Below are 12,890 nucleotides of genomic sequence, written 5' to 3' on the forward strand. Positions count from 1 at the left end.
AAGTGGTCTGTAGTTTGTCTGATTTTTCTAAATCCATTTTGAGTTTCTGGCAATTTTGAAGTCGTTTCCAAGAATGTGAAGAGTCTATTTCTAATTATACGTTTTAAAATTTTTCCTATGCAGCTAGTCTGACTGATTGGGCGGAAACTGTCCGGTATATTCGCTGGCGTTCCTTCTTTGTGGAACATTAAGACGATCACTTGTTTCCAAGAAACTGGGATGTGTCCTGAATTTAAAGATAGGTTAAAATGGGCTGTTAGGTTCTCAAACAATCTCTGAGTGTCTCATTTGAGGAGGATAGTTTGAATATCAGCTTCTCCTGGAGCTTTGTTTTTTGTTGTTTTGATTGCTTGTATGACGTCTGTTTCTGTTATTTTTATCAGTTGATAAGCTATCGTATTATTATTGCGATCACCTTCTGTTTTTTCGTAGTTAATATTAGCTGGGAATTTGTACATGTTTTTGTTTTGTGTTATATGTTTATTTACCTTGTTATAAAAATCGTTCTTCATGTCTAGTTCAAGATGAGTCCGGGAGGTATGTTGTAGTTGTTCTCTAAAGGTTTCGGCCTTATCTTTGTTTGTGTGTACCGTGGTGTTTTGCGTTACCAGTTAGCTTGTTTTAGTATTTGTATCTTTGTTCTGATTTTGATCCTAAGTATATTAATTTGTGTTTTAATTGTTGGATCTCTGTGTACTGATGAAAATCGTTTTAAAGTTGTATTGTACTAAAGAATCCGTAAAGTATAAGCCTGAATATGTTGAAAATCATAACAAAACTGGTTGATCAAATACTGGAGTTGATAATTTCATCAATTCTGGTTTTTCATATACCAGAAACCCTAATAAAGAGCTGATTATCTTGTTATGAGAGAAAGTTAACACTCACTAGAGGTCTTGTAATTTTGTGTGTGTGTTTAATGCTGACTTATGTATAATAAAAGTATTGTAAAAGCGTAGCTCACTTTTAATTGTTAAGTTCTGTTCCTCGGATATAAAAACCATAAACGTTTACGTTCGTGTTGCCTGAAGATACCTTAATTCTGTCACTCGTTTTTTGTTGTTTTTTTTTACATCTCAAGCATATTCTGGTGCCCGTTGTTTATTATTTTCTGTAAATATATATCTATTGTTAACTACTTAGCACATTTCTAATACAAATAAATAATTTTTCCTCTCGTAGCCTAGCAGGAAGGTTAATAGCGCTGAAAATCCGGTTTCGATACCTGCAGTTTGCAAAGAACAGACATTCCATTGTGTATCTTTATGCTTAAAAATAATTAACAATGATTAAGGAATTTGAACTTTAAGCGCAATATTATTGTTTTATATATGCCATAGTAATTATTGTCATGGTAAGGCAGCTAAGTTACTGTTGCCTAAATCTTTAACTAGTGCTAATTATGATAAAGGTATATCAGCCATTTCTTTAGCGAACGCATTCTAGGTTTAACACTCATTTAGACCAGTGGTTTCATAATCAGAAAATGGTATGGGTAGATACGCCCATCCTCCTCAGTACTTTTGAGGTGACGCAACATCCGTTTATGTGGAAATAAAAGAATATAAAAATTGTTTAAACGTTAAACCTTGTTGTGTATATAATAAGTGGAAAAGGAGCGAGAAAGGCATGTTATTACATAGACAACTGGAAGGAGGATAACAGGAAGGGAGGAGGGGAAGTATTTACTGATTATAATAATACACAATTCGAAACAGTTAAGAGATAATCGAAGTTTTTTACATTCTGTAACTAAGACAAGGCACGTGCACTTTACTAACAACTCTAGTTTCTATTATATTCATAAACTATTAATTTTATTTTAATAGGGATACATAGCAACATTTCAGTTCAAACATATTTTGCATTCTAGTTGTTAAAAATGCATTCGAAGAAGTACACCGTGACAGAAGTGTACTATGAAAGTGACGACAACGTCAATTCTAGAACTGCTGCACTTGATGTTAAGAGTAGCAAACAACTGACACCAGGAGGCAATAGTTTCTTGTCCGCCAAGTGGGACACGTTTCTGCCATGTAAGATTTATTTTTGCTATTAATTTTAAAGATTTAACACTTTTTAAACTGTGAAATAAAATCTGTTAAAGAATAAGTCTGCTTTTATAGTTGTGAAATTCAAACTTGTTACATCTAAAATTGAAGTTGTTTTCCCAACTTTTTCATCCTACGACTCGAACAGACCAGCCATTAGGTTTGGTTTGTTTTGAATTTCGCGCAAAGCTACACGAGGGCTATCTGAGCTAGCCGTCCCTAATTTAGCAGTGTAAAACTAGAGGGAAGGCAGCTAGTCATCATCACCCACCGTCAACTCTTGGGCTACTATTTTACCAACGCATAGTGGGATTGGTCAATAATTTATAACGACCCAACGTCTGAGAGGGCGAGAATGTTTGGTGTGACGGGGATTCGAACCTGCGACCCTCAGACTGCGAGTCGAGCGCCCTAACCACCCACCATTTAATAAAGAATGTCTTCTTCCTTTTACTAAAGTACATTTTACTTTACCATTATCATTCTATAACCCAGTGCTCCTTCGAGTTAAACTTAAATTCTATAATATATTTTTTCTTATCATCAAACTTAACATTATATAGATATCGTGTTTTTCTCTTCTATCTTGTCATTTTAAAATTAATTCGTCTTCTATCATTAAGGTTACCATGTCTATAAACTGACTTGTCGTATGTTTTAAACTTAACAGTGTTTTGTCTGATCTGATAACAACAATATTAATATTGTTAACAAGCTCTTTTAAGGCAGAAAGTTCGTCATGAGTGAGAACGGAAGAGATTTTATGAGAGTTATAGAAAAACGATGAATCAGCATATTTTTATTTTTTACTTTTATCTAATAAGGCTTTCTATATTTTGAGTGTCGTTTATGCGGAACTTGTTTTATAGTAAAGCCACACTGGGAGATTGATTTCCTAGCTCGACATTAATAGAATTCAACTGCGTAGTTAGTTGTCTTTTACGACGATGTTGTATCTTCAATCCTTCGTTCAAGAGCCGGTTTTGACATAAATAGTAAGCAGGAAAACCTTGCAAATAATGGTAAATAGTTTTGAAGTTCAGAAATTATGAAAATCGTTATAAAGCCTTCTCCTCTCACACTCGTGATGAATTTTCTACTTTAAAAAAAGCTTGCTAACAACATTGGCAATATTTCTTTTTGTTACCACCACCACACAAACATACACCGGTGGCTCAGTGGCGAATCTGAAGCGCTTTTTACGCTAAAGCATCGGGTTTCGATATTCGCGGTGGCCACATCCCATTGTGTAGTTTTGTGCTAAACGACAAACAAATAAATGTTCATGTTGATTTGATATTTTACTCTAATCTTGTTTTAATTTTTACCCTTAAATGTTGCCAAAGTTAAAAAAAGTTCAGTCGTATCGTCTTATGAAGCTTAATAGAAAATCCGAAATTAAAAATTACAATGAGATCAAATATATTACATCTTTCTTGACTATAAATCAATCAGTGTTTTACCTCTATTATTTTTAACTTTCCAGGGTTATGCTGTGTACTTTTAGGACTTTGTGCCTTAGTTTTTATCTTGAGTATCTGGTTAGTGGGAAGAGCTTCGTTTCTTGGACAAAGTTCAGTTTCCAAAGATACGTTGAAGATTGGACAAACGGGTCATTTTCGTAACCATCCTTACCCAGCAGCACGCAATATGGGTATGCCAGCATCTTTAGAAAAAACAAAGTTTTCTTTCAAGAATATAGATCAAGTATTTGTTTCCTACATTTAAATTATTTTTTTATCGTAACATAATAGCGTGATTTGAAAGAAAAATAAAGGCCTATTTAACTGAAAAAATCATTTTGATGATTTTAAGACAAAAATCGCCGTTACCATCAGAGTAAAAGACGTTTTAACTTCTTTTTTAAAAAATGTAGTGTTCTTTCTCAAAGGAAAATAGTTCTTAGTATTTTGAAGTAGAAAAATAGTAAAATCATTTTGATATTTTTCAGACATAAAAAATACCGTACATAATTAAGTTTATCGCTTTTAGAGAAATTCTTATTAAATTCTTATTTAAAAGTAATCTGAAAGATACGAATCAAAACATTCCAAAAAATGAAGTTTATAACCACAGTCCTAAAGAATTGTATTTATTTGAGGAATAAGTAGGTCGCAAACACACAATATATCTCCATATCGTTATATGACTACTAAGAAATTCAGTACGTGTGATATGACGTTGTTGTAATAGATTTCCAGCATGTTAGTATTATCATGTGATTTCAGTTCCAGTGAAAACGAACCTCTTTCCTTTTGGTTAGGGAAACTTGTGGTTTACCCTCATCAGGAAAGTAGAGGTGATAAAAGTTCCAGTAATCGCTACATAATTTCCCTTGACAAAGAGAGAAACATCAAAGAAAATGTGGAAAATATGCGGAGAATATTAAATGGTAAGATCGACGTCACTCACCAACATTCTAACTAAACATTAATTAACATGTTACCATATATAATATTAAGCACATCTAGTATTTTATCTATAACAATACCATAAAACTCGATATTTTCCTTTTTAAATTATCCAATACCCTATTCGTTATTTTAGAGGTTTTCATAAACACGTTTCATAATTGGATAAAAAACTTAGACTCTTTTTGTTTTATTTGATTTAACACACCTTTTCGATAATTTTTAAAGAATCCCACAATCTCACTTCATGATCGATAAAGAATTTTACAGATCAGTATCATTAGGTTTTGTTTTATTTCGCGCAAAGCTACACGAGGGCTATCTGCGCTGCCGTCCCTAATTTAACAGTGTAAGACTAGAGGGAAGGCAGCTAGTCATCACCACCCACCACCAACTCTCTTACCAATGAATTGTGGGATTGACCGTCACATTATAACACCCCCACGCCTGAATAAGCGAGCATGTTTGGTGTGACGGGGATTCGAACCCGCGACCCTCAGATTGCGAGTCGAGCGTCCTAACCACCTGGCCATGCCAGGCCAGGAGTGTCATTATTTAACAACGAATTTACCAGGCCCACTTTATAACTCCAACTTTATTAATTATTGGGCTATTTACATATTAATTTTGTTGCAAAATCACTTCTGGAAATTGACATTCACATTTACAGAAGAAAAATTTTGCAGGTAAAATACTAGTTTTTTTAAATTTAGATTTTGAAAAAAAAATTGAGATATATGTAAAAAAACAACAACTCAAAATAAATTAATTAAAATCCAATAATCAACTTTAGAGAGTTATTCTTCATAATGGTTCAATAGATTACCCGGAACAAGGAGCACGTCATGGTGCTCATCCAGGATCACCCGTATCTGAAACAACTGCAGTTAGTGATAACTGTACGACACTAAAGAACTATGGTTACGACATTAATGGTGACGTTATCAGTCCATGCATTGTGCTTGGGTTTGAGAAAGAAAAGGTAAATTTGTTTGCTTTATCTGTAAGTCAAGTTTTCTTGTCTGTTTTAAACCATTACAGTGTTCTTTGCTGTGAAATGTAGAATTTTTATGTTTCATTTCCAAATCTAGATACTAATAAGCATGAGATTTTATAAACGTGGTCTGTAGTCTACCTTGTGGATGTCAAACGTAGGAAATTTAGACTTACAGAAACATGGACGAAAATTCAAAAACAAATACTAATTTAAAGTTTGAACGTTAAACATTGCTATTGACCAGAATTGTATATAGAATTAATTCTACACATAGTAACAGGGCATTAATATATATTTTTAATTTTTGTAGTGAAATGTGAAAATTTAGAACATTTTTTTGTAATAACCAGGATATGTCTCTATTTGTTTGAACAGGGCAGTGGAATCCCATACGATGCTACTACAAGGGAAACTATTCTTTTTGCAAACATCACCTGCAAAGCCAAGGTGCGGAGTAAATCTTCTTTACTACAAAATAATTCCTCATTGTCTTTTAAATAAGCAATACAGAGTTCAGTACGTTATATTAAGATGATTTTGTATATACATTTCTTACGTAAAGGGTTATGGCACCAACAGTCGATCGCTTTTGAAAAGGGTATGTAACAGTCCTTTTCGGCACAATATATTCACACACTCAAATAATAAAGATCGAGAATTTAGAATTTTCAAGACACGTATGTTACTTGCAGTTGATGACATTGGAAAACAAAGGAATGTGGATCAGTATGAGACACCAGGACCATCCAGAAAGAGGCCTACCACTTATTATTGGCCTTTTTCTAGATGTTCCTGGTAGTAAGTAAAATATAGCGTTTTCTAACAGCTGAGAACCCACGAACACAGAGGTCAGTCCATATGCCCTAGGCAACAGTACGCACCATAGTCAAGAAGGACCGCCGCCTGAAAAAGTAACACAAGTCACGTGCACAGAGGTTGCTTCCAGGACGTATTTGTTAAGCCATTGCATATCTCAAGCAGCTGGAGAATGAAAGGGGCATTCATGAGACATATCAATCAAATTGCCATGCAACGCCTATGGATTTCTGAGCGATTGTACTTTTGAAAACGAGCATTGGGAAACCGTCGCTACGTACACTAGATAGATTATGAAAGGTCAGCAAGGAATAGTAGTGTACTCAAGATTGTACAGCCGTAAGACAGAGCCTGATCGGACGTGGCAATGGACTGTTACGACGTGGTGAGGCTCCAAAATCGTTTTAATATAACGTACTTAACTTCCGTGTAATAAGTAGTAAACAGTTATAATTTAATGATCAATAATTAGTGACATCGTATTACAGTTTTAAATGAATATAACACCATCTACGTTTATATGTTTAAACATAAATATTTATGTATATTTATACCAGAATCATTTTGACAAGAAAAAATTTCGAAAACTTGAAATATACCGTAGAACAGGATTTCCAACCAAGACTACGACTGGAAAATACCTTAGTTTTCTCGTGATGGTCCAACTAATAGAGTTGCAGCGAGGCAGTAATGTTACGATGAATTGTTGGGTAATTATCTTTTATAGTTCTGTTAATTATCGCTGAACGTTTCGTGACTGTAAAATAATCTAAATAGTCATCATATTTTGTTCTAATTAGTAGTCAAAAGTATGCTATTTCTTTGAAAAACTTTTAAGATGATTCACATTAACCATCCATTCAATTAAAATATTTAACACGATACTGTCATATATCCTTAGGTGCAAAACACGCCCAAGAACATTCTGACAAATGAAAACAAAGTTGAAATATTTTTCTCTTTTCACGGAACAAGTAATTTACGACCAACGATGAGTGAAAGCACCATTTACCATTATGAAAGTACGGGCCAGAAAACAAAAACTACACTAAGTAATACAGTAGGGTGGATTTTTAACAAAACAACAATAGCCGTTATTCCTACTACCATAACAACAGATTACAGCCATCAGTCTAATCAAACGGAAATCTTAACTCTAGGTAAACTAACAACAGATCAGAATCTTCTGCTTAACCAAACTACTAAACAATCAACAGATGTGACCACATCAACAAAATGGACTTCTGATCACACAACAGAAACTGTAAGAGAAGTACTGGTAAATGCAACAACAAATGGGAGATTTCATCAGCCATCAGACACTGTTCCAAATATAAACACGTCAACAAATTGGACTTATGATCACACAACAGAAACCATAACAGATGTGAACGTGTCAACAAATTGGACTTCTGATTACACAACAGAAACCGTAAGAGGTGTATTAATGAATGCAACAACAAGTGGGAGATTTGATCAGACATCAGACATTTTACCAGATATAAACACGTCTACATATTGGACTTCTGACCACACAATTTCACATCTGTTATGGTTTCTTGTATCGACAACTTGGAGCTCTGATGAGGCAACAGAAACCGCATCAGATGTGAACGTATCCACAAATTGGATTTCTGATCAGACAACAGAAACCACAACAGATGTGAACACGTCAACAGATTGGATTTCTGATTACACAACAGAAACTGGAAAAGATGTGAACGTAACGACATCTTGGAGCTCTGATGAGGCAACAGAAACCGCATCAGATGTGAACGTATCGACAAATTGGATTTCTGATCAGACAACAGAAACCGTAGCAGATGTGAATACAACAGAGAAAAAGAAAACCGGAATTGAGTTTGATTCTACATTTAACAGTATCACGACCCTCTCAACAAATTCTGAAACTCCTATCATAAACAATGCAACAAACACAGTTACGTCAGCTACCATTTCGCGCCTAAGTCAGAGTACAAGTCCTAGCACAGCAGGTGTAGCAAATGACGACATTTTCGGAGGTTTTAATCATGTTCACTAGTGTAATCTGGTTCATGCAAATAGACTATTATTGTTTTTATGTTTTTATCATTGCTGTTTTATTTTGAAATAGATTATTCTGTTCTCATGATAGGCTTAATGTGGAATAATATGAATATAGGTAAAATGTTATTTTTCTAACTATTTTTTTATAAAAACTGTTTATAAAATTCGACATATCTCTCTAACATTTATTCTAAAATACTTCACTATAAAAATTATATCGTGTTTCATGATCTATAATACTGACTTGTTAATTTCCACATAATTACTAACTTGTTAATTTTCAAATACTTATAACGAGATAAGCAAAGGAAACTTAGGATTTATATTGCTCACCCAAAACGAGTGTAAATACTTAGCCAGTTATCTTCTAACAGCCGAAAAACAGTGAAAACTTCTACTATATGAGCCTTCACAGTCAATAAACTCATAAAGAACACACAAAGGCGATGTTTCTATCCGTTTCAATGAACTCTTCCTTCATAATTTAGCTGTATGAATACACTTAACTTTTCAATGATTTCTAATTATGTTTGTGGAGGTGGGGGGGGGGGGTCTTAAATTCATTTCTACTAATTTCAAATGCTTAACTAGGGATGTTATGAGCCAGTCACTTATAACTTTAAAGGTTTAACTAGGTAGTGTCTGGGGTTCTCCTTACTCAATCCTAGAAACTATAAGTGCTCCTTCAAAGCTATCTTTATTTTAGAGAAAAAACTTTTGAATGACTGCTAATGGAGTGGTGGTGATGTAAACATCTCCTTATTTTGAACTTTTGAAGTGTTTAAAAACGTATAATAATTTGAAATAATCCATTTTCCGTGTTTTGTAAAGTATGATTAATTAGTGATGCACATACTCGTTTCTTGTTTGTTCCATTATTATTTCACTACTTCTTGAAACTTGTAACAAATAGTCAAAACAGTCAGTTATGGAGTTATTTTGAAATGTATATACCAAATTTTATCATAAAAAACACTAAAAATATAATATCATATTTTGTCATATAGTGTTCTATTATAAGATTTATAAAGCCGTTTTCAGACATTTCAAGCATTTGTCCATGTATATATTCATAAAATATAAAACGTTTAAGCTTAAAAGTTGCAAGTATTATTATTTATTTTCGTCTTTCATAAGACGTTTCGTTAACCTTAAGTCTTGCTGTGTTTGATTTTTTTCTTTGCACTAAACAGTTCAATTCACAAGTGCTAACTTTCGCCTAATTTTTCCAGAATGAGTGAAATAAACTATCTAGTGGATACTTGCAAAATACATTAATCTCAGTGAAACTAACTGGGACAAACACTTGCTGTATGTCATGATGATGTACCATACAATGGAATACAGTTCGACTGGCTATTCATTTAACATGCTCATGTTTGACAGAGAAATATTGCTCCTTATAATCATACAGGAATATATTGAGAGGCCATAAACTGCATTAGTTAACACACGTGAATTTGCATATCACAAGTTGGGAACACCGCTGTATGGCAGAAGAGATGTTATTACAAAAGAGTCAAAGAGCATTCATACAACATGGGGATGGGTCTGGCTTTGGTGTGTGCCAGTAGCACATAAGACACTCAGCTCTGATTAAGTGGGTCCATAGTTACTACTATGACAAATTGTTTCATTGATGTATGAGATATAGTTTTTGCATGGTGCATGTAATAGCATGGAAAATCTTGATATGCTGTAACCATACATTACAGATGCACCTCTTGTGCACCGAATAGGCCAGAATCAAAGGTTAGGATCAGTTAGTCAGAGGACAAGTATACTGTGTCATATCATCTCAGCTCAGCTGAAGAAGGGGAAGGAGAACAAAATACTTATATTTCTGTGCATAATAAATCAGATATGAGTGACATTAGATTGGTTGTAGGCTGAGATGCAGACTATGCCTTTCTGACTGATGTGGCTGGGATTATCTGCTAAATCAAAAACTAGTGAAGAAGCTAGTGACTGAGATAAAATAACATTCCTTGCTTTCACAGTTAATGGGTGATGCAGTCTAACAAAATGCACGGACTATATTTTGTGACTACCACTTGATTATTAGCAGTTAGGACAGTCACTGATTATTAGGTTATTGATTGGAAGAAAGTGATTATTCTAAGTTTTCAAGCTATAAAGTGGTGTTTGCTGAATGATGTTCATGAAATCAAAAAGGACTAAAAATAACTAAAAGAACTTTTTGACCCTTGTTTTCTGAGCTATTATATGATACTGTTTTGACAATTAAACGTGTAACTACTAGATTTTGTAACTACTACTCAGCTGTTAGCAAATTATGATAATTGTAAATGTTTAGATGTATGGGACGTTTATGACTCTTATTTTCCACTTTCCAAGCTGTTGAGAAGAGTGTTGCATGTGATATCTACAGGTTATTGGCTGACAGTTGCTCGATTACTGCACAATTAGGATAGAATGTGTTGTTAGATGTAATGCCTAGAAAAGTTTGCACAAATGGAAATTTTGGCTAGGACTTTGGAAACTGAATTGAAAGGGTGTTTGTCTCTTATTTTGCGAGTCATTGAGAGACTTTCTCCAGGGAATCACTCAACCAAAGCTTCATGAGTAATGTTCACTATCTAGTTGAGTGGTGAAAGTTCTTGAGAACCTCCCGTGGAATGCTCACTAGAGGAACTAAGTACACACGAATGTGTGTAACACATCCATGTATGGTGAAAAGTTGTACTCTCAGCCAGCACAGAATGTAAATCAGGTTATAATGGGTCTGAATGGAATAGATTTTATTTCATTGGATTTGCAAGAAGTTATTTTTCTGTGGTACTAACTGTAACAAGTAGATCAACTTCTGTAGTGATGTGATAAGTTTACTAGTTTGATGACTGGTGTTGGCAGAAAATATTATTCACTGTGGATTATAGTATTTAGCCTAGACTGGAATGAGAGTGTGGAAGGTACGCAAGGTAATGACAGTGCAAATACTAATCCTACCTAGGAGAATGTTTGCTGAAAAGTTTTGATTCAGTTGAATTCTGCCATCTTATTTATTTTGTAATGCTTGAAAATAAGTTTAGTTTTGCTGCTCACAAATTGTGGCATGTTGCAGCACCATAATCATTGATGTATAGCTTAAATAGTATCCTAAGTTTGTTAACATAGTAATGGTTTACGATGCCAGAGTCAATCTGTTTGCAACTACTGGTATGTACTGTGGAAATGTAGTATTTGGCTGTGCAAAATGTTTTTCAATTTTTTTAATTCAAAGGTAATTTCACTAAATTTTTATTTTTCACAAGATTGGAATATAGCATTACTCAAGCAAGTTTATAACTTTAACTTTACCCCAGGAGCTAAATGAATCACGTGGAGATCAGGTGCTATCTTGTCTGGTTCTCCTACAAGAATAACAATGTCTTTTTTAAATTAGTATGCAAAGTTATTTTTGTCAACAATTCAGGCAGTAGTTGAGGGTGGACTTGTTCAGGATCTTCATTGACCATTGGCCAACTGATCTAACATGCATCAATCACAATTTTCTTGTTTCAGAAACTTGTTTACAGCAGAGTTGGAACCTGAGAGAACAAATTTTAAAGGTATTTTCTACATGATGTGTTTACATTTCATGCAGAATTTACCAAAATGTTACCTGATCTCACTTATATAAATGTTAAAGAGATATTTAGTAAAATAACATGGTTAAATTCATTCTGGACTTCACCAGTGATTTTATAGTGTTTCTGCAACTTTAACTTCCACACAACACTCTTAGAGTTCTTGCTTTTGATTGCTGATAAGAGATTTGTGTAGTTTCACTCTGCGAGAACTCTTCAAGTTCCTTTGTAACTTTAAAGCTAAGTTTCATCTTCGTTTATGTGGCCATCATTTGGCTTTTGCCTATAATTTAGTTAAGTAGTTGTTTAGGTTCACCAGTGAGTGAATAGTGAATAAGTTGCTCTACAGGGTAGTGGAGTATAGATTTATATTTAAAATAAAACATACAGTGCTATTGTTATTTAGTAAGGTTAAGGTGAGAGTTAGCTTTGTTGTGTTAAAATTGAATTTGGAGATACTTTCTGCTTGTAATTCTCTTTTATATGTTAGGCTATATTTTAGGGGTGGGAATATGTCCTAACGAGGATATATTATTTAATAAAGTCTTTATCACTACTTCTTGTCAAACATCTTTCTTTTGATACACATGTAAATACACAATCACTTGCCTTATATTGTAAAATAGTGCATTGTTGTTTTTGTACTGTGAATATCTCAATTAAATATTGGTTCCTTGTATTAATCTGTGTGTCCTGTCTCATTCTTTGTCCAATTCTCACATTCACATACGAGATATGCAAACCTTCTATTTTTACTGGCCTGTCTTTGCTAGACGTCCTCGAGATGCTATAGAAATATATGGATGTGATAATATGTGTGTGTTAATTAGTATATATGGTGTTGCACACGTGTGTAGAACAATATACAGGATCGTTCATGACTGTTGTATAACATAATAGAATCAATCACTAAAAATATAACTGGTAAGCAGGATGCCAACATCTCGACGTATCAAGCTAACTGTGACTATCTGTCTCT

General features: G+C 33.9%; 1 protein-coding gene across 2 annotated transcripts; it reads left to right on the forward strand.

Moving 5' to 3' along the window:
* Positions 1–1,616: 1,616 nt before the first annotated feature.
* LOC106457258 lies at positions 1,617–12,582 on the forward strand. 2 transcript variants are annotated; one of them, XM_022383094.1, is made up of 8 exons: positions 1,617–2,036; positions 3,538–3,705; positions 4,315–4,443; positions 5,284–5,444; positions 5,835–5,906; positions 6,833–6,985; positions 7,177–7,807; positions 7,970–12,582. In XM_022383094.1, the coding sequence occupies exons 1-8, from the start codon at positions 1,883–1,885 to the stop codon at positions 8,314–8,316; spliced, it is 1,815 nt and encodes a 604-aa protein (XP_022238802.1). In that variant the 5' UTR covers positions 1,617–1,882; the 3' UTR covers positions 8,317–12,582. The 2 variants fall into 2 exon arrangements, with proteins under 2 accessions (XP_022238802.1, XP_013772105.1); XM_013916651.2 differs by having other exon boundaries at positions 1,619–2,036; positions 7,177–12,582.
* Positions 12,583–12,890: the final 308 nt, after the last annotated feature.

This window comes from Limulus polyphemus, unplaced genomic scaffold (assembly GCF_000517525.1).
Source record: "Limulus polyphemus unplaced genomic scaffold, Limulus_polyphemus-2.1.2 Scaffold308, whole genome shotgun sequence".
Classification (NCBI taxonomy): Eukaryota; Metazoa; Arthropoda; class Merostomata; order Xiphosura; family Limulidae; genus Limulus; species Limulus polyphemus.